The sequence below is a fragment of the Rana temporaria genome, chromosome 3, assembly GCF_905171775.1.
Source record: "Rana temporaria chromosome 3, aRanTem1.1, whole genome shotgun sequence".
NCBI lineage: Eukaryota > Metazoa > Chordata > Amphibia > Anura > Ranidae > Rana > Rana temporaria.
Window position 1 is genome coordinate 141748398 of NC_053491.1, and position 24805 is coordinate 141773202.

At 40.8% G+C, this 24805-nt stretch overlaps 1 protein-coding gene across 1 annotated transcript in view; it reads right to left on the reverse strand.

Moving 5' to 3' along the window:
* The window catches only part of COG5 (component of oligomeric golgi complex 5), a 480035-nt gene that overhangs the window by 265051 nt on the left and 190179 nt on the right, over nucleotides 1–24805 (reverse strand). Inside the window, exon 7 of the mRNA XM_040343536.1 lies at nucleotides 5146–5276. Within this exon, the coding sequence (XP_040199470.1) occupies nucleotides 5146–5276 (131 nt within the window). The remainder of the gene's footprint in view (nucleotides 1–5145; nucleotides 5277–24805) is intronic.

Genomic DNA, 24805 nt, shown 5'->3' on the forward strand with positions numbered 1-24805 from the left:
ATTAAAATACATTTTATTAAAAAATATTTTTTTTTTTACGTAAGGTTTCCTAAAGTTCATATATGATTGTTCTTGCATGCTTGGACCAAGGTAAGTATGCATATATCATTATGTAAAATATAATCATTCTTGGTTGTCATTTTGAAAGCTGGTAATGGTGGCAGGGCAGGAAGCAGTTGGGAAAGAGGAGCTGAACATAGAATATAAGTCCTAAAAAAGCTGATGTTTTTAGGAGGTATCTCCAATGTGCAAAATTCTCAAGAGGTTAACAATCCTGCTATAACTTGCTGTGCTGTACCAGAAATAGAAAAAAATTGATTATAATGTCCTTAAAAATGAAAAGAACTAAGTCTAAGGAGGTACTGAAAGAACTTGCTAATGGGCTGTTCTGGAACAAAGGGTTAGTAACCGGACATGAATGAAAGCATTACTTGCTGTGTTAGTGCAATCACTCACTACCTTTTTGCTGGAGCTTTAGATAACGACATTGTAGATGATGTTAAAAGATTCCAAATGAGGTGCACAAAAGGTGAAGAGGCAGAATCTGAAAGTCTACTTCTATGCAGTGGACAAGCAAAAGGTATTTACACTGAGAACTACATAAAAAAAAATATGTAACAAGAATGTTACCCTGCCAACCAAATTTTTACTGTATTGGCTTCCTTTCATTGGGTGTCCCAACTGCTCATGCTATGCAAAGCTAATTATGAAGTTGCACACTTTCCTTATTTCTTTAGAAACATTTCCATATTTAATGTGTAGCCTTGGTTCTGTAAATTTATTTCAATTTCAGTTTCAACCCCTGTGCTAGCTGTCAGATATGTACTCTTATTTTTGACCTCATTGGGAAATTCTACCTTCTCTCGCTGTCTTGGTGACCATATTTTCTCCCATTGGGGACCCAGACAGCAATAGAAACCTGAGAGAAGTTCCAAGCTTTCCCCATTAATCAAAACAGAAAAAGAAAACATTGTCCAGAGTTCCACAAAAAAAAAATCCAAAAAGTACACTATGACATATATGGGAATAGCAGCATAGTGTATTAAACCTACCTTCCAGTCAGGGCTCCTTTTCCTAGAATACTGCACTGGCATTATGACATAAAAAAAGAAAATGACTGGTCAGAAAGGGCACAGACTGCAGTGCTGAATCCACCAGTTATCACTACCAGAATCGGCAGTCTCATGGGACAAACTATTAGAATTATTAAGACAGGGGAATGAACATGTCCAAAGATGGGCTTTAATCGGACAATCACTTAATTTAACACTGTCTATTAGGCAGGCCATACATAGTGCAAACATCTTTCCTGCAACCATGGGTTGCAGGAAATAAATTTGCACGATTCCCCATCAACACAGGCAGTGCTGACAAGGGAATTGGTAATTGTCTTCTCCCGGCAGGGGATGCCACCCCCACAGGGAGAAGACAGTGATTAATCCAGCAGGCTGGTTGTACCCAACTTTATTGATCAATCAACTTGGTACATTCAGCCTGCCCATTAACAATTTGAATATCGGCCGCTTCCTGCTGAATCAGCCGAGATTCGAACCATGTAAGGTCATTCTTAGGAGAAGCTGGTGCTCCTTGGTGGTTCGTAAGCAAAAAAGTCATTAGACAAAAGGACACAGTAAGAACACTTCACCTAAAAATGATGGTCACTAGGAAAAGGAAACAAGGGAAAATCCTGACACTCACAGGTAATCAGACATTTCCCGATCTGTGTAGCCGCAGATAGAGAAATGTCTCACTTGCTGTGATTATCTTTGCAGAGTGTCAACTTCCTGGCGGGTGTGGGCCCGTGGACTTGCCAACACACTTGAGCTCATCCTTAAACCCATCTACACAGTATCCAAACTAGAGCTTTTGTCTTGAGTTACACTTTAACCTTACCTCCCTGAACCCAACAGTAACCTTAAACTAATACCCCTCTGGAATGCCATATGCAACTTATTATTATGAGACTAGTTAGCTCTGAGGAACAGTCCCAGTATTATTAAAAACCTATTTGAAAACATTTTAGGTTTTCAGGTGCTATACATTAGGCAGAATTTTTTTTTTTCCAGCTGAATGGGATAAGCGATTAAAGTAAACAAAAACACACTGGGCCGGATTCATAAAGAGTTATGCCGGCGTATCAGTAGATACGCCGACGGAACTCGGAATCTAAGCCCGTCGTAAGTTTAAGTGTATGCTCAAACTGAGATACACTTAAACCTAGTCAAGATACGACTGCCTGCGCCGTCGTATCTTAGGGTGCAATTTTCCGCTGGCCGCTAGGTGGCGCTTCCGTTGATTTCGGCGTAGAATATGTAAATGACTAAATACGCAGATTCACGAATGTACGCTTGCCCGTCGCAGTAAAGATACGCCGTTTCCGTAAGAGATACGCCGCGTAAAGTTAAAGCTTCCCCCTAGGTGGCATAGCCAATGTTAAGTATGGCCGTCGTTGCCGCGTCAAAATTTGAAAATGTTACGTCGTTTGCGTAACTCGTCTGTGAATGGGGCTGGATGTATTTTACGTTCACGTCGAAACCAAATGACGTCCTTGCGGCGTACTTCGGAGCAATGCACACTGGGAAATTCCACGGACAGCGCATGCGTCATTCGGGAAAACCGTCAATCACGTCAGGTCACCAATAATTAACATAAAACACGCCCCCTCATCCTCATTTGAATTAGGCGCGCTTACGCCGGCCCCATTTACGCTTCACCGCCGTAACTTAGGAGGCAAGTGCTTTGTGAATACAGCACTTGCCTCTTTGACTTACGGCGGCGTAGCGTAAATACGATGCGGTTTTTACTTTTTGCGCTATACATTTTTGGGACCATGGGCATTTTTTTAGCGATCAGTGCTATAAAAATGCATTGATTACTATGAAAATGCCACTGGCAGGGAAGGGGTTAACACTAGGGGGCGAGGAAGGGGTTAAGTATGTTCCTTGGGTGTGTTCTAACTGAAGAGGGGGTGGACTGACATTGTATGAACAGACGATCAGGCATTTCTCCCCTTGACAGGACCGGGAGCTGTGTGTTTACACACACAACTCCCGGTTCTCGCTCTGTAACGAGCGATTGCGGGTGCCCGGCAGTGATCGCGCGCGTTGGCATCAGGGGCGAGCGGGGGGCGCGCCCCTATTGGCTGAACAGCGAGATGAGGTAGATCTACGTGATCTCGCCCAGCAGAGCCGACCTGCCACTGTATAACTGTTATACGGCGGCTGGTCGGCAAGCAGTTAATACGTTTTATTTTTAACTTATATCATTACTCCCTCCTTCCTGGGTTCATCTAGACTATAGGATCAGTAAATTAAATTACTGATCTCCTCCTGCACGCCATCCTGATTTTCTCTACAGGTTTATTTTGAAAATAGGTAAGTCCGGGGTGAGTGAAGATAGGGTTAGCAAGCTCTGCAGCATTTTTCCCACCAAAAACAGCCTGAAGGAGTGACTGGTAAAACACACCTGTCTGATAGATTTTGCCAGTAGCAATAACATGCATGCAAACCTGACCATGTATTGGCCCACCTGGATTTTCATAAAACAGTGTACCGTATTTGTCGGTGTATAAGACGACCCCCTAATTTTAAATATTTTTACGATTTTTTTGCCTGTACTCACCGTATAAGATGACCATATTCTTCTTCATTCTTGCTGGAACTGGAGCCTTGCTGGAGTCAATCACGGCGAGCGATGTATTCTATTAATGAATACAAAGCCTGCTTGGATTGGCAGAGGCTGTAACATCATTAGCCCACGCCTCTCTGACTCTCAAAGCCAATCTGAGCAGGCTACTGTATGTAGCCTGCTCGGATTGGCAGAGGTTGTTATTCCAATCTGAGCAGGCTCTGTATTCATTTGAATACATTGCTCACCGGGATTGGCCAAGCGGTATATAGCCGAAGCTACATACAGTATTACCGCACATCCAGCAGGCATCCGAGCAGCTGACACGGTGTATAAGACGACCCCTGCTTTTTGGCCAGTTTTTTTAAGTGTAAAAGGTAGTCTTATACGCCAGCAAATACAGTATATAATTTGTATACTCATAGTGTTAAAAATCTGAAAAATACCAGATGGCATGAGAACTGTTTGACCGCTAAAACTGTCTCTAGTGGTCAGAATACTGTACCATGGCTCGGGGCATGTGAGTTATAAAATACATTACATCATAATGTTTAAACATTGTACAATGCTTTGTGTCTTGTAATGGCTACAGCCTTGCCTGGGCCATCTCTTGGGGTAGACTGCCTTAAGAGCAAGGTTTTTGAAAAGGTATAAATATATCCATATTGCAGGTCAAGTTTCAAACTAGCTGCAACTAGCTTTATTATACTTCCAGCATCAGAAAAACATAGCAAATCTAAAATTGATTCTGAATTAGTTATTCAATCTGGAGTTCAAGGGTCAGCATAACAGCCAAGCAGCTTTAATTCACAAACTAAGATGCCAACAATGGTAGCCATCATGCTCACCCCCCCCCCCCCCCATGTGACAGGGCTTAATGTCTGAGTGGACAATGACCAAACAAAAATAGAGAAAGTTACATGTTCACCCATATATGGAAGTACGGAATATGGTATCTCAGCTTTCTCAGGTGAATGGAGCAGTGGAGGAGCAACGGGAAGGTATGAACAAACAGCTGAGAAGACTGGCATTAAAGGGAATTTTATTTGATTCTCTTGAGCGCTGCTTAATATCACATTTGATACCTTTTTTCACATCAGGTAGCACTGTATTTGCATATTACATTTTGATTAAAGGGAATTTGTTACTTTGACCTTCCTTGGAAAAGCATAGGTTTACTCTAGGCCTAAGTATATTAGAAACACTTAACACACGTTAAGTGCACTGGTGCGATGCAGAACAATTCATGCTTAATGGCACCCCAACACACCTTCCACATGTCCTGTGCTGCCAAAAAAAAGGTGCATGCACATTATTTTTGCAGCGTAGCATAGTGCATGTCACTAATGTGCCAAGGTGTGTTGGAGTGCCAAACAAATAAATGCTATTGCATTGCCGCAAAGTATGAAACGTGGATTGTCGCAAGTTTCAGTAAAGCGTGTGGTAATGTGTTCGTAACTGCAACAACATCATATGAACAGCCCTTAATAAAGAGATATAAAAAGACAAAAAGATTACCTGGGTCTCAACCCCTTGCTCCAGCAAGCGCTTGGCTTGGTTTTCTACTTCTAGACGAGCTCTACCAATGAACAGCAGATCATTCTCAATAACTTCTATTCCTGAAAGATCCATGCCTTGAGAAAGGTAATCTATAAAAGAGAACAAATATTTGCTATTCTAACATATGAGATAAATACCAATACAATTAAAGAACTTCTCAGCATTTCTGTCACACTGCAAAGATGCACAGGCAACTTCCTTGTTTTTTCAGTTAAATTTTGCAGCTTCTGGTGTTATTTCTCAACCATGCTCATTGGTACCATCACCTGTCCAATAAACAGGTAAATTACCCTGCAAACAATAGTAATGTCCAGCTATGCAGCATGGCAGTGGTTGAATACTAACAAATATTTTGTCAGTTTACAGATGTATTTTAGGTGTGTTTAGCTAACCCTTTTGCATGGGTTAAAACCTAAAAACTATAAAAAAAAGCCCAAATTTCTAGCTCTTATCACGGTCTAAATATTACAAAAACAAAATGGAAAACTAGTGTGCTCACATTTAAACTTCATTATATCAAAATGAAAGCTAAAGATTTTAATGATCCAATATATTGCCTGCCAAGGGATATACACACTATACAGTATTACTTACCATTATGCCACACTCTTTATAGAACTAATATACGGAATACATTCATCAATTTAAAGAAAACCCATTGCAAGCAAAAGTAATTTGAACTTCACACAAAAATTTACAAGACGCATTCAATAAAAAACATGTGCCAAAAGAACAATAGACAGAATTCTAGGAACCTCACCTTCACAATAAAAAGGCCTCCCACATTCAGACCATATGCATTGTTTAGTGAGGACACCAAGCACATTTAAATTCCAAAAGAGTGGCATTAGAAATGGGTGAAAGAATGACCACTCAAAAATTACAGCTCTTTGGGTATCATTTGAATGACTTGCCAAGCAACCACTACAAAATCTCTACTACCATATAAACCTAAAATTAATATCCAAAAAATAAAAAATAAAAACTTGCCATTAGCCCATTTGTGATCAACATCTAGGTTTTTTTTTTCCACAAGAAAAACATCTAGGTTTTTTGATAGCCATAACAAACCTGTAATTACTAAAACCAACAACCAAGAAAAGTTTAAGTTTTGCTAGAATCAAATAAAAAATAGATTGCTTTTTAACTCAATGTAAGAGGGGAACAAAATTACATTAACAAAAATGATACTCACTACCAAAATGCTTTTCTTTGAGTTAAGTGAGGAACATATGTTTCCTGGACATTTAAGTGATACTGTCATCTAAAAAAGAATTTGGAAACTAGCAAAAAAAAAAAAAAAAAAAAACCAGCAAGCGTATTATAAACCAATCCAGCATGCTTAAGCTTTGCAACCAGTGTCAAGAAGGTGCGAGATCTATGTCCCTCAAACTCAAAGAAAAGGATTTAAAGCGGTAGTAAAGCCTGCTTTGTTATTTTTACCTACAGGTAAGCATATAATAAGGCTTACATGTAGGTGAAAAAAAAATATTTTATCCTAAACATCCACAGTTTAGGAGATATTTACCCTTGGCAACAAGAAACACAACCCTATTGAGTTAGACATTTTCTGAAGTGAAAAGAAAAAAAACGTAATTTGATTTCCACTGAGATACTGAGCCACACGAGAAACACCCTGTATAAAGGTCTTCAAAGAACAAGCGGATAACAGTCTTTGGAACAAGACTGCAGAGATTAGACCCTTAGGCCTCGTACACACGACTGAACATGTCCGCTGAAACTGGTCCGGCGGACCAGTTCCCGCGGACATGTTCGGTCGTGTGTAGGGCCGACCGGACAATTTTCCGGCGGATCGGACATGTTTCCAGCGGACAACTGTTTCTTGGCATGCTAAGAAACATGTCCGCTGGAACCATGTCCGCCGGACATGTCCGATGGTCAGTATGACTCACTGGACATGTCCGCTGGCCCGAGAACCCGCGCATGACGTCGAATTGATTCAACACATGCGTGGAAGCTTTGACCTTCCGCGTCAGAGAACGTCGGTGTCGTATACGTCACCGCGTTCTCTGTCCGCGGGGATTTCGGTTTGATGGTGTGTACAGCCATCAGACCAAAATCTCCGAGCGGACATGTCCGATGAAATTGGTCCGCGGACCGTTTTCATCGGACATGTCCCCTCGTCTGTACGAGGCCTTAAAAGTACTTGGGGCCAGTTGTTGATCCAAGCTTGAATGTAAAAATATCACGATTCTCCCCATGGAGTAATTTTTATGATGAGAGTTACTTTCCTTGCACCAAGTATAGTATGCCTTTCATGTGCGATGGCAGATCATCCAGGAAGTAGATCACGAGTCTGGTCTCTCAAGACCTGTGCTTCCAATCTAATGCCATTAAAGCCAGCAACTGTGTAGTAGGATGTATATAAAAAGTACTACAGCGCTAATATGATCAAATAAGGAAAAAAACAACAACAAAAATAACCAAATGATAAAGTTGCATACATAAAAAAGGTGCTAAACCAGTGAAAAAAATGGATAAAATAGGATAAATGCGCTAAATCAACCCTTGCTATTGTAAAGCACACATCAAGTGTATATATATGTGTAAACACTCAGATGTTCAAATGAAACAAAATACAAAATCAAAAAAGTCCACAAACATATAAAGTGCACTTGTGCATCAGTGCAAACACTGTGAAGTGAAAAACACCAGGTAAAAGCAGCAAGAAACAAACCAATCACAGTTCCAGCATGTAGACTAAGGATCCTCAGAGACCACCAGGGATACCCATCATTAATGGGACCCATTCTATTAATTCTAGATTGGAGTAGTATGTCGATAAGTTTATGCAGCCATTGGTCCCTCAAACCCGGGCGTATCTGAGGGATACTAAACATCTTATTCAGATCCTAAATGGGGTGAATATCAATACACAACATAGGTATTCGATAGCTACAGTGGATGTAGCCTCATTGTATACAGTCATAACCATGAAGAAGCTATTGCGGCCTCTAAGTGGGCCTTAAATAATTTTAGCCAACTTATCTCTAAACAGAAGCGTTTTGTTTTGAGATATTTGGCTTTTGGTCTTCAGCACAACTACTTCTGGCACAATTCTGATTATTACAGACAACTCAATGGCATTGGTATGGGGGCCAAGGACGCACCAAATGTGGCCAACGTATTTATGTCTGAGTGGGAAGAGAAAGCCATATATGCAGTTGTACCCCAACAATTGGTACGATACAGGAGATTTATTGATGATTGCATAGTCATCTGGGAGGGTGATGAAACCACGTTGATACAATTTCTTGATAAGCTGAATGACAACCAAAAGAATATCAAATTGACCTATACAATTAGTGCTAAAGCTATTAAATTCCTAGATTTGGAAATAACCTTGGAGGCACATCAAATCACCACTAAAACATACTTCAAACCAGTAGATAGAAACAACTATATCCCGGTGGACAGCTGCCATTTTGATCCCTGGTTGATCAATATACCAAAAGGACAAATGATGAGGCTTTGGAGAAACTGCTCAGATCCTCAAGTATTTTTAGAACAAGCAAATATGATTGGAATGAAATTTATTAAGGGCTACAGTGAAGACTTTATACAGTCTGAAATCAAAAAAGTCTATGAGATCCCAAGAGATACCCTTACACAGGACAAAGAGAAGGCAATCAGATCAGAACAAGAACTCCCTGTTATTCTGAATTACAACATCCAGCACAGGCAAATAGATTCAATTCTCAGGAAACATTGGCCTATTTTAAAAGCAGATAGGCAGTTACAAAGCATACTTCCTATTATACCCAGGGTGATTTATAGGAGAGTCCCCACATTGAGGGATCTGGTGGCTAAAAATGTCCCAAACCCCCCAATTAGAAATAGTACATTAACTTTTTACCAAGGAAAAGTTTTTTTTTATTGCAAGTTTTTGTTGTTTGTTGTTTTTATGTCATATTGTATTAAATACTATATTGTAAGTTCTTTTTAGGTAATATGTTTCATAAAGCCTTGTATTAAAGCCTTGTATTAAAGCATACCAGCAATGATGTGTTATATGATCCTCCGTTTCCATGACCACAGACTCGCAGCTGGTAAGATAAAAGCTCAGCTGTCTGTGTCACATGGCTACCCATGACTAAGTCACGTGACCAGTGATGATACTAGTGGGGGAGAAGCCTAAGTGACACGATCGACGGAACCACATCCACATGAGGAGATCGCCGCACTGAGCTGTATTTACAGGCTGTCTATGTGCAGAGGATTCTTGAGTGTGGTTTCTCGAATCAGTCCACAATTTCAGTTTTTTCTCGGCCATACTACACTATGAGCATTCCCTTTTGTTTTTTCTTCTCTCCCCTCTATATGAGCTGGCTTTCTGAATCAGCAAGTGGCAGGATTGGACTGTGGATGGGAGGAATGGTGAAGTGCTGAGCATATCGCAGGTGCTCCCTATCATTGAGTCAGTCTACATGCTGGAATAGTGAATGGTTTGTTTCTAGCTGCTTTTACCTGGTGTTTTTCACTTCACAGTGTTTGCACTGATGCACAAGTGTACTTTATATATGTTTGTGTATTTTGTTTCATTTGAACATCTGAGTGTTTACACATATATATACACTTGATGTGTACTGTGCAATAGCAAGGGCTGATTTAGCGCATTCATCCTATTTTATCCTGTGTAGTAGGATGACAAACTGGTCCATGGGACAGAAGATCTGGTTTATCTAGAACAGCCCATGGAGCATCTGTCAGGAATCTGGAGAGGTCAGAGCCCAGCTCAAGCAGCACATTGAGAAGTCTTAATTGAAGAAAAGGAAACGCTAGCCAGTAAAATTCCCAGTAGTTGGACTTTCTCAGTAGTGAAAAGACATCTATCCTCCTGGGGCACCAACAAAAATGTAAGGATGCTGTGAGTGAAAGGGGTTATACCAGACTTTTTTTTTTTCAAATACTTCGGTAGGCGGCAGTATAATGCACAAGTCTCTGAATTATGCTTACCTCAATAAACAAAAAAATATTCTTCTATATCATTCTTGGAGGATTAGCTCAACTAGCTTTACAATGAACAGGTTATTACACTGAATTTGTAAAGAAACAGCCTTTGTAGAATGACATCTGAAACCAAATAATTTTATATTTCACTGCTGAGACATAACAATATAGCCTTTTCATTTCTTAGAATTTTAAGATACAACTCAAAGGAGTTGATGTGTTAGGTGATAAAACAGCCACTTTAGGAAACACTTATGTGATGCTATTTGTCACAAAATCGATAAATCAGACAAAAAAAAAGGCAAAAGAATATTTCTAAAAGACCCACACCTTCTCCATACAGCAACAGCAGCAGTTTTATTTTGCAGAAGACTGAAGGTGACAGTTACAAAATGATCATTTTCTAACAATGAAAGATACAGATCAGGTTGTTAAAGAAAGAGACCCCAGTAAATAAAGAAATTTACAACTGACTTGTAGAATATGAAATTGTGTGCCCTTGGCCAAGTTTAGCTGAAAAATACTTTCCATCCAATTGTGAAACATTTTGATTAGTTGGGAGCACGGCCTGGGGTCCAAACATCAACAGAATTTGATCTGGATCTTGGAAGGCATTTGGAGTCAACAGACACATTTTGTAAGATCTGACAGGTTCACTATAAGGTACCTAAAACATAGGAGATTATGGTTTTCCATTAGGATCTTAGGATCCATCAATGACAAACTTATATGAAACCAGTTTTTTTTTGTTTTTGTTTTTTACAGGATAGTTGTAATTGCTATTGATTTTTCTTCCCAGCATCTCAATGCCCTGATGTTGGCCCTACTCTTTTGCAAAGGTTCTGTGTTGGAGTCAAATTGTTGTGAGATAATGCTGAACTCAAGCAGACAGTATGACAATTGCACTTATTTATGGATACTTTTTAGTAATATAATATTTTCATGATTTTTTTTGCGTTCCATAAGCCAGTGTTAACAGCAGAGCTTGAAATATCAAATGACAAAACAACTTCAGGATGTCTTTTAGCTTCACATTTACAGATGAAAGGAGTCCTGAAAATCCCTTGTGATACACTGAATTCTGTCAAAGAGGTTTATGTCTCTATCCGTCTGTTATATAAGGGTATTTCCTATTCCCCTGGTAGATACCTTCCAACCTAAGCACCATAAATTGCAACTGAGGACACTGGTACATGAGGCAAAAAGATTGTTCACATATTCCTCATTAGGATACTGGTTCATCTGCTGAGCAGGCAGAAACTTCCCATCACTAAATAGGTAAAGCCTATGACATTTTGATGCATGTATGGGCAGCCTGATTGTACACATTTATCTATCGATCGACTGGTGTACAACCAACCTGTTAGAAATGTTTCTCTCGATCAGAGCCAGTGGTGCCGATAAGTGTTATCTGATGACAGAGAAATCTTACCGATGTGAGAGTACAAAGGCTCAGCAAGAGGGATTCCCCCATCCACATCAAGTGCCTTGATGAGGAAACCGAGACATTTTCTTTTGTTCTAAACTATTTTTTTTTCCAAAAGGACATTTTTTTATTTTATTTATTCATTGCAGAGAGAAACCGGCCTCCACGGACCGCAACATTACAGCATAGGTAGAGGCAGGATTAAAAATACATAAAATACATGAAATAGTAACATACAAACAGGAAGGCAGGCAAAAACATATAAATTGTCATAGCATAACTCCCCGTGACCAGCGCCAAGTATAGCATTTCCCGTGGTCCCCTATGGGCCCAAGAATGGTGTACGTGGGAGGGCATGTACTTACCTTATCAGGGCACCCTCCGCTCTATTTTTTCACGTGCATACTAGGGGCAGTGGGAGCCAATCATCTCCGCATTTTCCAATTTCAGTATAGTATGAAAATAAAAGGAAAGGGTGAGAAGAAAGAATAGAAAGGGGGCCAGGAACCGCTCCTGACCCTACAGGGGGAAAAAAGATAGAAAGAATTAGCAGATAGAGAGGGTGGGGGGGGGATGGGGTGGGCGCGAGCATGGGATCCCTGTGTGGGGCTCAATCCGTCCTCGTGGTCATTGGCTCTGTATCCGTATCCCCTTTAAGGTTCTGACCCTCCTCAGAGTATCTAAACATGTTCCAAGGTCGCCAAATCTCTATGTACTTCTCCTGTCTATGTTGACTAGTAAGGATCAAGTCCTCCATGCGGCCAACATCATCTACCTTCCTAAGCCATTGTGCTACCGTCGGGGGTTGCTGAGACTTCCTCTTGTAGACATTTTAATGCAGATAATGTTTGGTACATCAATGTGCAACCATTACACAGTCCTCATTGAAAATTACAAAGGCACTGTGGTAATCTGCCACCATGTTGTATAGGCAAATGCCAAATGTGCCACACAATATATGTAATTTAAATCACTGCTTATACATAATTAAAGTCAATGACTAATCTAATCTTTTATTGTATACATTTTTTTTATCAAACCTATTTGAAAGAAATGCAAATATCAGGTGTTAATTCAAAGATGCAATCTAGCAAATGTTAATATATTCATGGTTTCCGTATCCCAAACTGCTTTTGAGACTGATATAACTCTTTATTAAATACTCTCAAACAGAGATTTTCCTCTATAATGTCAGTCAGGCAAGAGGCTGCATAAGAAGAATGTTTCTACAAATATAATGACTGTCTTTCAAAAGTAATACACTTTGCATGAGCACTTATAGCAAGTGTTTCTCAAGATAACTAACGAGGTGGTATAAATTGTGGCAATTTCTGAAAAATATCAAGCAGTGGTAATATGCTTTCAATTTAGATTCAATGGCTCTTTTAACACTCCTTAAATATAGGGAACAGTTGGCTCTCATTTATTGTTTTATTGAAATATAATGTAATAAGCAGGCTAAATAACAGTAGAAAATCCTATTGACCCTGTACAAATTATCTCAATAAACTGCACACCTAAACAATGTAAATGAGCTTTGGTGTCAGACAGCAAGCACCATAGCAATGTTTTTTTTTTTTTTAAAGTCCAACAGCCTTGCTGTCATCCCAAAATTACCAATGCAAATACTGACTGATGATATTTAATGCTATTTGCTCATACCTAAAATGACACATATCAGGGACACAGGATTTACATCTATAGCATAACTCCAGGGACTTTATGCAAAAGGTATGATGTCACACTAGGCATGCAAACCTCTCCCTTTGGTTTGGTGACCAGAAATTGAGCAGTCATATGTCAATGTCTTCATTCTAAGGAAGGAAGTGCAGTGGAGAGTAGTAGTCTCCGCATCATCCAGCTTAGGGACGAGGCCACTCATCCTGTCACAGGTAGAATGTAAAAACTTTTTTGGAAATAAGGGGCCTACAGCCCATAGATGATATCAGAGTCCAACTCTGGAAACCACCTCACCACAAGATCCTCCAACAAGGAGGGCATCATCTGTTCTGGGGAACCAGACAAACTCAGGGTATGGGAATCCCCTCTAGCAAGTGGGGTCCCCAAAGACAGGGGGAAGAGGCCACCCTATTCACCTGAAGAGACACACTGGAGACTTTGTGATCCATAGTAATCATCTGGATGTCTTGCCCCAAGCTCAAGCCTCCCACCATAGAAGAGGAGCCTGAAAAAAAGCTGGCGAGAGTAAATGATAGAAGGGAAGACCATGTTAAGACAAGGGTGGACGCCTGTGGTATTTCAGTTGTTTTTGCGGAACTACTTGTCCCATGAGGCACTGCAAGGCTGACAGTTACAAGCATGACTCCCAGAGGCATGATGAGATAAACTGACAGTTGCTCCCAGTGGCATAATGGGACTTATAGTTCCGAACAGCTGGAGGGCCACAGTTGCACACTCATATTGTTCCCTCACTGACTTACAGGGGGAAGAAGGAGGGCATTCCCACTTTAAGTAACAAATAGCCCAATGACACAAGATGTATGCTGCTTTAGCTACATAGCCGCCGAGTGTATGACTCGGCTCCGCCCCCAACGGTCGCGTCATTGGATTTGATTGACAGCAGCGTGAGCCAATGGCTGCGCTGCTATCAATCTATCCAATGAAGAGCAGAGAAGCCGTGGGGAGAACGACGCGGGATTGCACCCATGAAAGTTCAGGGCTCAGGTAAGTAAAACGGGGGGCCAGGCAGTGCAAGGTGTTTTTTCACCTTAATGCATTAAGGTGAAAAAACACAAGGCTTTTCAACCCCTTTAACCAACATCAAACAGAGGCTGGCAAAACAGACAACCTTTTAATTTAGGCCATCATAAACCACCACAAACCCGATAAACATTCCAGTTTTTAGGCTTCAGTAATTAGAACCCTTAAGTAGATATTGTTCAGGCTAATAGCATCAAGATGGCTTTATTACTCCATCGTAAACTAGTTTAGCTTGCAGAAAATACAACACATTACTGTTTAACTCCTGTGCCCTGTAATGGACAAGAAAAAAAAAAAGAAAAAAAAACTAATTTGCTCCTTATTCACCCAACAGTCAGTGGTCTCCTATCTCTGACTCTACAGGTTGTGGGCAGGCATTCTGTGTCCTCACTTACAGTACAAGACTGCTGGTCCTGCATTGTATGTTATAACGTCAGAGTGCTTAGGGCTAATGGAGTGGCTCCGGTGGACCATTTTACAGATGAGAAAAAGCCAACAGGAGCAAGAATTGGGGTATAAGAAAAAACATTTTTTTTTTATTTTCCCCTAGACAAAACAAGCATTTCATTCTTGAATTCTGGGGCTGGGAGCAAACTAAAAGGCTTTAGGTAACATCATACCATAAGATGAAGCGTACTGTATAGCATAGTAACCCTTATGCCGCGTACAGACGATCGGACATTCCGACAACAAAATCGTGGACTTTTTTCTGACGGATGTTGGCTCACATGGTCGCTCAAATGTTGTCGGAAATTCCGATCGCCAAGAATGCAGTCACGTACGACGGCATTAGAAAAGGGAAGGTCAATACCAGTCGTGTTAGTAGAAGTTTGGTAAGAGAAGATTCGCACTTTTCAGCCTCGTGCTTTTCAGTCCGTTACAGCGTGACGAATGTGCCATCGCCATTACGAAAGCTAGTTTTACCAGACCGTGTGCTTCCATCTCGTACTCGATTCAGAGCATGCATGGAATTTTGTGCGTCGGAATTGTATACACGGACTTTGTTGTCAGATAAAAGAGAACCAGCTCTTAAATTTTTGTTGTCGGAAATTCAGACAGAAAATATCCGATGGGGTCTACACACCATCAGAATTTCTGACAACAAGCTCCCATCAAACATTTGTTGTCTGAAATGCCGACCGTGTGCACGCGGCATTAGAAATCAAATGGACATTTTTTAATAACCAATGTGACTACATTATGTTAGAGTCACTGAACACTGCATGTTGTCACTGCTTCTTCCAAGATTTTATTAAAGCATTCAGTGGCAACCTATGTTCCACCTATGAGCAGGGCTATCAACCAGCCACAAATGACTGTCTGACCTACATTTTACATGGTATGGTACATATGGTACAATCCAAAAAACTATTTATTTGAAATCATTTGTATTTAAAAACATAAACATATCAGTTTTCTAAAACAAATCACTGAAATCAAATAATTTAATGACAATTGCAAACTTTTAAAGATTTTGCCACTTCTGCTCAAGTAAAGCCCTTTTTTCTAACTTTGGCTGAAGCAAAGGAGGAGGCTGAGAGAAATCTGCCATTTTAATTAGCTAGAAAAAAAGCTTCCATAATAAAGATGGTTTTGTGGTCCTGGGTCTTGGTTAAAGGGCATTCTTTATTTCAGAGTGGTTTAGTGGCATTTGACAAATTAAATACAAAATTAGTGATTCCCGTGTCCCCTGCATGGCATATGTCATCATGAATGCAGGTGTCAGAAAGTATTATTGCATGTGTTGCCAGCAGCAGTCAACTTTCTGCACTGTGAGGATGCAAGTTAAAATCTGACTGGTCACTACGAATAACAGAGTAGGAGAGTATGTGTAGCACAGCTAAACTTCTATGTGGATTTAAAGAAAATAGGGTGGATTTCAACAGGAATTACATCATTTTAACCTTGAGAACAGTAGCATGTGTCCTCGGATCCCCCCCCAAAAAAATGCTTTGCACACATTGGAGCAATTACACAATGTAATGTGCCCAAACATAGCATACATTCAGATAACAAAATAACATTAAATAACAATTTAGCAAAGTCTAGAAAGCATTTAGTAGGTATTTAATACAGTAAGTGTTTGCAATGCAAAGCTTGCCAAATGCCTTCCTAGTCTTGTTACATATAGAGAGAGGAGGGGGCACGATGAAAGTGTAATAAAAATTGTATTTATTGGAATGCAAGTCAATTGGCAACCTACACAGTTTAAAATAACGCATTCATCAATGGGCTAGGGCTGCAGGTGGGTAACCTGTAGAGCCAAGAAAACACACCAGCGGATGCCAGACTAAGTGCAATAAATTACAGGCAGTATAAGGTGCATGTAAATTAGCAAATTGTGCATTTTTTTTGTATCATCACAGTCTGCAGCTGGCTCTGGCATGTGGAGCATTGAGTCTCTTCTGTAAACCTCGTTTGGTGGCCACAAAACACATAGCCCTGTCCTGATGCCACTCCCAGTCTGCTCTGCATCCCAAAGTAGTCCAGCAGCCATATTTATCCTCCATCACAGCGGATTTATGACCCCTACATGTGGACAACAAGGCTGCAAGTTTTCCAGAAGAGACTTAATACTCCACGTGCCAGAGTCAGTGGCTGACCTTGGTGCTCTCTCTTATGTACCATGTGAGTTGCCAATTGTCTTTCCCTCCAATAAATACATTTTATATTACACTTAGCTTGTGCCCTCTCCTCTTTGTTTACCCAGAGCCACTTCAGTCTCTAAGGAAGTGCATCAAGTGTCTGAGGCCAGAAAGAAGTTGCCCCAGACTCTCCAATTGAACTTAAACTGTTACTAAACCCAGTAATATAAAAATAGTTCATCCACACCCCCCCCCTTCTACAGTGCCCACAGCTTATAAATCACAGTGAGTATAACAAGCATGCTATGCTGCATATACAGACTGATTTTACTGTTGTGGGTTTAGTAACACTTTAGGGACTTTTTGCTGAACTCATATCATCAGTATACATAATGACACTCATTGCACCATATACCCCCCTTTTTTTTATTCAGGTCTGTTACATAGCTTGGTTGTAAAAAGTAAACTGTCAATTACATAAAAAAAAAAATTGCATCCAAGAACCTAATCCCATAGAAATCCTTATAGAGAATTGTCCAATTTTCTCTAGCTTCCTGATTGCAAACATATATCTCTTAGAATCAAAATTCTACAATATCTCTTGTGAATATTAGTAGAAATTGATTTTCTGTGCATGTACAAGCACATTCAGACCCAGTCTGAAACCATTTACTGAGTCTACTATTACAGCTCTTACTATAATATGTGGGGGCGAAACATCCTTTTTTTCAGAACGCCTTTTTTTTCAGTTATTTTAAAGTAGACCACGCTCTACTGCTGCAATATGGACAATTTATGGCAAGTAAATCCACATTAATCGTCTATAGCTGGATGAATTCTTATATATCCAAGTTTTCTGCCCAGCTGAGGTGCTTTGTGCTCTTCTTTGCATTTTTCCACTTGTATGGCATCTGTAACGGTCACCACCGTTTACGACCTTCCATCAACTACGACAGCTCATCTGACACACAGACAAACCAGCAGGCATCCGATTTCCCCAGAATCAAGACGAGACACGCAGCTCTGTACTTGTTTCAAATGAAGACAATTTTAATGGTTTCTTCTCAGCTTATATACAGTACAAGGCATTAAAGGAACAATCAACTCCCCACCCACACACTAAGGCTAATTACTAAACATTCCTTCATTAACAGCATTACAAACAAAACACCATCACACAATGCTCTCTTTCTAATCCACATCCCCAGACAGACGTTCTGTCTCCAACAAGTATATTCCACACATAAACAGTATTTAGCATATATAATTAGAGGTCTGGGAGCAGACCTGGATTAACACCTGTCCGTTACAACACCTTTACACAAGGACAATGAAATGTCTTCCAGGCCCTGACTCAATTAGCATGTCACTAGTCAGGGCTAATCATAGAATGAGTCACTATTGACTGGTTGGGCCAACATCTTGCAGTATCTCAAAATCCTGCAATACGAACTATCAGTGATGTCCCATCTCATGTAATACATGAATTATGATTCACTTGTCACCCCATGCCCAAAGGGCACAGGGTGGACTCAGACCCAAGAGTTATCAGTGACGCTGACACAGGAGTATCCCCCATCCTCACAAAGTCTCTGGGTGTCCCGGGTCATTCCGTTACAGCATCTGTCTTGTAAATCGACCCCAGAAACTGAATTGCATGTTTAAAATTTGAATTTTTTCATACATGCTCCCTCTGACGCTTAAGGGGCGGAGCCGGCGACGCAAGATCTTTGTGTATCTGCCACAGTATCACTAAAAGTGACAAGTTCCAGAGCATCTAAAAGCTGCAGGCTTCAGCGGAGGTGCCGCTTAGAGCCCTTTCACACTGGGAACGCCTATAGCGTTTTTACCGCAATGTTACCGCGTTTTTACAGCGTTTTCAATTCATTTCAATGGAGAGGGGCGTTTTTGGAGTGTTTTTTTCAGCACTCCAAAGATGCTGCTTGCAGGACTTTTCTCAACGCTCCTCCAGCGCAACACCTCAGTGTGAAAGGGTCCATTGAGATGCATGGGGAGCATTTTATGAGCGTTTTAATAGCACTATTTTTACAGCGAAAAAGCGGAAAAAACGCCGCAAAAACGCACCAGTGTGAAAGGGCTCTTAGTGATGTCATGTAGATGCCATTGTCTGTTGCTTGCAGGCCTTTTTTTTAGCATCCTGCAAGCGCACCGTTCCAGTGTGAAAGCACTCAGGCTTTCGTACTGGAGTGAGAGGAGAGGCGCTTTACAAGTGCTTTGCAGGCTCTATTTTTAGTGCTGTAGCACCTGTAAAGCGCCTCAGTGCTGTAATTTTCTGACATTTGGGAGTGAGTGGTGCTCTGTTAGATGGTAACGGCAGCACTTCATCCGTTTATGCATTATTTCATATTGGTATACGCAGGGTGTTTTTGTTTGCGATATCTTGGACAGTTGTTCTTCCCTCAGACAATGTTTGTATAAAATAAGTTTATTGTAGCTATTAAATGCTGTTAAGAGCTGGTTCACACAGGGGCAACACGATTTCTAGTACGACTTTGGGAGGCAACTTGGACACGACTTGAGTATGAATCATCAGGCAATTTACAAAGCAACTTCGAGTTGCCTCCAGGACAGTACAAGGCAACTCCAAGTCGCCTTCAGGACAGGAGGCTTTCCAGTGGCCAATCAAACAAGAATCAGCTCTGTGGGAGGGAGGAGGAGGGGTTTGCCTGAGAAATGTATGTTATCTTCCTGTATTGTTGCTTCAGTTAAGACAGTGATCCGACTTCTGAGGCAACTTCCATTGAAATCAATGGGTACAAGTCGCCTAATAGATTGAAGTAGTGCAGGAACCTTTTCTGAAGTCGGAGCAACTTCAGTAGTGTGTATTAAGACAGCTCCATTCACTTCCATTGATTTTCTCAACCACGCGACTTGGGGAGACTTGGGGCAACTTCAAGTCGGATCCCAGGTCGCCCCTGTGTGAACCGGCTCTAAGGGGTGTGTATTTATTACCACTTTCTTTGCAATAATATGTGTGAGTTTACACCCTTAAATCATATCATCGAAAGGCACACAAAAAGGAAATTACTTGCTTATGTTAAGGTTCAATACTATATCTTTAGTAATGCGCTCCCCTTCCACAGACACTTGATTCTCCTATTCAACCTTGCACAAATATGTGGATATATTTTGGGAAAAACACGCTGCCTAACACAAGAAAGGGAAAGAAAAGCTACTTGCAGCCCCTGCTGTGGAGAACCTGTACAATCAATCCACTAATTTCACATTATTGTGACTCGACTGACTAGAAGCCTTTATCCAATATAATACAGTCATGCAGACTGTAATAAAAATGCTGAGAAAAAAAGGAAGGCAAACAATGCTCAGCTTTTTAGTCTCCATTTGAAAGAAAATAGAAACTTCTATTTAAACTTTACTCTTTGGTTTAGAGAAAAAAAAGCAAGGGAAAATCTGAGGATGTGTTAAAACCTGTGTAGGATCGAGTTTCATTAACCACTTGAGGACCACTTCACACCAATATACGTCGGTAGAAGGGCACGTGGCTGGGTACAGGCACTTACAGGTACGTCGCCTTTAAGAGCCCAGCCGTGGGTCGCGCGCGACCTAGTCCTGAGCTTCGTGACCGCCCCCCGCGGGACCCGATCGCCGCCAGTGTCCAGTGATCGGGTCACAGGAGCTGAAGAACGGGGAGAGGCGAGTGTAAACACACCTTCCCCGTTCTTCTCTGTGGCTTGTCACTGATCATCTGTTCCCTGTCATAGGAAATGACGATCAGTAACGTCACATGTCCAGCCACTCCCCCTACAATAAAAAAAAACACAATAGGACACACTTAACCCCTTTAGCGCCCCCTAGTGGTTAACCCCTTCACTGCCATTGTCATTTTCACAGTAATCAGTGCATTTTTATAGCACTTTTCGCTGTGAAAATGACAATGGTCCCAAAAATGTGTCAAAACTGTCCGATGTGTCTGCCATAATGTCGCAGTCACGGAGAAAAAAAAAATGCTGATCGCCGCCATTACTAGTAAAAAAAAAAAGTTATTAATAAAAATGCCATAAAACTATCCCCTATTTTATAAACGCTATAACTTTTGTGCAAATCAATAAAGCTTATTGTGATTTTTTTTACCAAAAATATGTAGAAGAATACGTACCGGCCTAAACTGAGGAAAAATATTTTTTTTATATACTTTTTGGGGATATTTATTATAGCAAAAAGTAAAAAATATTGCATTTAAAACCGCAGAGGTGGTCAAATACCACCAAAAGAAAGCTCTATTTGTGGGAAAAAAAGGACGCAATTTTGTTTCGGAGCTTACCACGCAATTGTCAGTTAAAGCAACGTAGTGCCGAATCGCAAAAAGGGGCCATTTACCTGCATAATGGTCCGGGTCTTAAGTGGTTAAAGTTTAAAGTGCTTGTGAGCCTCAGACATGATAATGAGCCCTTACAGTTACTAGTGTGCCGATGTTCGCTGCAAATCAAAAGATTTCCCCACAATTTCTGTTTTTTGCAACAGCTCTGAAAGAGAAAATCACTCACCCAAACAAAAGCATATACAGCATTAAAACACTGGCAGGGATTTGCCAATCTTTACATTTGAGCAGTCCTATTAGCCTTTACCTGTAAGTAGAGAGCTCTTTTATCTCCTTCTTTATAAAAAAAAGCCTGTTTTTTTAATTCTCTCTAACTCAGCATTGCACATCATTAGCCATATACTGCAATGCCTGTGCTCTGTGTCACTTTATTCTCCTAATTAAACACAGTTCTCCATTAAGGACCAGCACACAGAAAGCACTGAAATCCACTGTGGGTTCATTTAAGAGATACTACAAAGTGACAGCAACCCTCTCATGGGGTATCTGTCTTCTCATGCTCATGTTGATTAGAGGAGAGATTAGAACCCCAGTACCAGCTAAGTCAATGGAGTGAAACAGAATTCTTGCAGATAAATACTCCTAGATTTATGTGCAGCTGCCTGTTAAAAAGGATATCATGCAGTTCACCTCTCCTACAGCGGTGCATGTTCTCCCACAGCTAATAACAACTGCAATCCCTACAAATGTCTGCAGACTGTAAAATATTCTCTATAGAGGGAAACAGCAGGAAGCAAAGGGCATCAGAAAGGAAAGATGGACAGCTACTAATAGGACATTACATGCAGGTCTGTGTTATAAACCAATTTAACTAGTTCTGTTTGAGATCAATGTTCACGCTGCATTTCTACAAAGATACCCCTTTTATTAACTGTATTTAACATTTCTCTTCTTAAGAAATGCTAACTCATCAGAACTAAGAATAAGGCCATAAACACTATGGCACCTATGATTAACCACTTGGCTACAGGGCACTTACACCCCCTTCCTGCCCAGGCCATTTTTCAGCTTTCAGCGCTGTCACACTTTGAATGACAATTGCGCGGTCATGCTACACTGTACCCAAGAGCTTTCTTTTGATGATATTTGATCACTGCCGTTTTTAAAAAAAAAAAAATAATGTTTTTTACATAGTTTTTGTCAGTAATTTTTCACCTTCACTGATGAGGCGGCACTGATAGGCTGAACTTGTGGGCATTGATAAGGTGGCACTGATGAGGAGGCACTAATATGCCGCACTGATGGGCACTAATAGGCGGCACTAATGGTCATTGATTGACAGCAATGATGGGCATTGATGGGCTTTGCTACTGGGCACTAATTGGTGGCACTTGTGGGCAGTGGTGGGCACAGATTGCTGCCACTGGTGGGCACTGATTGGTGCAACTAAATTGCTATACTGTAATTAGGGCACTAATAATCAGTGTCCTGATTAAATTCCTAGATGTCCCCCTACGTGGAGATGCCGCTGATCGGCTCTCCTTGCCACACACTCTGTCAGTGAGAGGCAAGGAGAGCCGATCACGGCATCTCTGTGTTAACATGTGACCAGCTATGATTGGACACAGCCAAGGTGTGTTTTGGCAAAGCTCAATGGTGACTGTATGTGGCCTTTTTTGAGGAGTCCCTTTTTTTCTTGCAACCCTCCCATACAAGCTGAATTTGTGATATTGTTGTCACATACACACAATGACCACTCTTTTTCATAAACTCCTGCAACTGCTACAGAGTTGCTTTAGGCCTCTTGGTAGCCTCTCTTTCCTTCTGGCTCGTTCATCCAGTTTGGAGTGACGTCCTGATCCAGGGAGGGTCTGTGTTGTACCAAATACCTTCTGCTTCTTAATAAAAAAAATACTTCACTGTGCTTCTAGGCATTGATCAAGCCTTTGATTTTTTTTTTGTATCCATCTTCTGACTTGTGCCTGTCTACAACTTTATCCCGAAGATCTTTTGACTATGGCTTGCCACCTATAATTGACTGTTTGCTTCAGTTGCACTACCAGGGACTGAAATGCTTCAGGAAAGCGATTTGCATGCTGAGCTAATCAAAATGACCTCAGCTGATCACCATTAAAAGTAAAATGATCGGATTAAAAAAAAAAAAAAAAAGTAAAATGGCTTTATGTGCCATTGGAAAGGTGGCTCGCTACACCTGATTGAGTTTACAAGTCATTTTTAAGGAGGGGGGTAAATCTTTTTTCCAACTCTTGATTTATTTATTTATTTTTTAAATAAAAAACGATTCTGACATGTTGGTGTTATATCTTTCACTTCAATGTTATAAGTTGCACTGAGTAAATACAGCTGGCTAAAATAAAAACTGTGGGCCAGATCCACAAAGAAGTTACGCTGGCGTATCTATTGATATGCCGCATAACTTCTAGTTTGCTCCGGCGTGTCTGTTTTGTATCCACAAAACAAGATACGCCTGAAGCTGGGCTAGATCCGACTGGCGTACCTCTTAGTACGCCGTCGGATCTAAGGTTCATATTTACGCTGGCCGGTAGGTGGCGTTTCCGTCGATATCCGTGTCGAGTATGCAAATTGCTAGATACGGCGATCCACGAACGTACGTCTGGCCGGCGCATTATTTTAATGTTGTTTCCGTAAGGCTTTTTTAGGCGTATAGTTACCCCTGCTATATGAGGCGTATCCTATGTTAAGTATGGACGTCGTTCCCGAGTGGAATTTTGAAAATGTTACGTTGTTTGCGCAAGTCGTTCGCGAATAGGGCTTTGCGTAGAATGACGTTCACGTCGTAAGCATTGGCTTGTTACGGGTTAATTTCGAGCATGCGCACTGGGATACCCCCACGGACCGCGCATGCGCCGTTCAGAAAAAACGGCATTTACATCGGGTCAAGACGTATTACCATAAAACACGCCCCCATCTCATCCATTTGAATTGTGCACCCTTACGCCGACACAGTTACACTACGCCGCAGTAACTTACGGCGCAAATTCTTTGAGAATACGGAAAATACGCTGTAAGTTACGGCGGCGTAGTGTATCTGAGATACACTACGCCGGCCGTAAAGAAGCGCCGCGCTTCGTGGATCTGGCCCGGTGTCTTAATGTCAGGCTGCTAAAGCAACAAAATGTGAGGATTTTAAAGGGGAGGGATTCTTTCTATAGCCACTGTAAAATGTAATGTTTTTAGGCATACATCTTTGACATCTAACAAAACTGCCCTTCCTGTCTTTTCTATTGTATTAGTATTTTCCTCTTATTGTTATAGTCTATAAATTACTTTTTGTTTTATAGTACAAGAGTGGCCCTTAATCTTCAGCATCTAACAAACAGACAATCAGCTTTGGGGAGCCCAAAAACTCCTTGAATATCACTGAAGTGGCATTTATGAAATGATCTCCATTGTATAAAATATTGCTATAAACTGTTGAAACAAAAATATAACCTATTTAACCATTTCAAATCAATTATAATCAACATGAAAAATAAAGACATAAAAGCTCAGCATTAGTAACAGAAAAAAAGGGTGCACCTAATCTCTAGCCAAGTGGTAACCTGATCTATCCAACCCATACAACTGAGACAC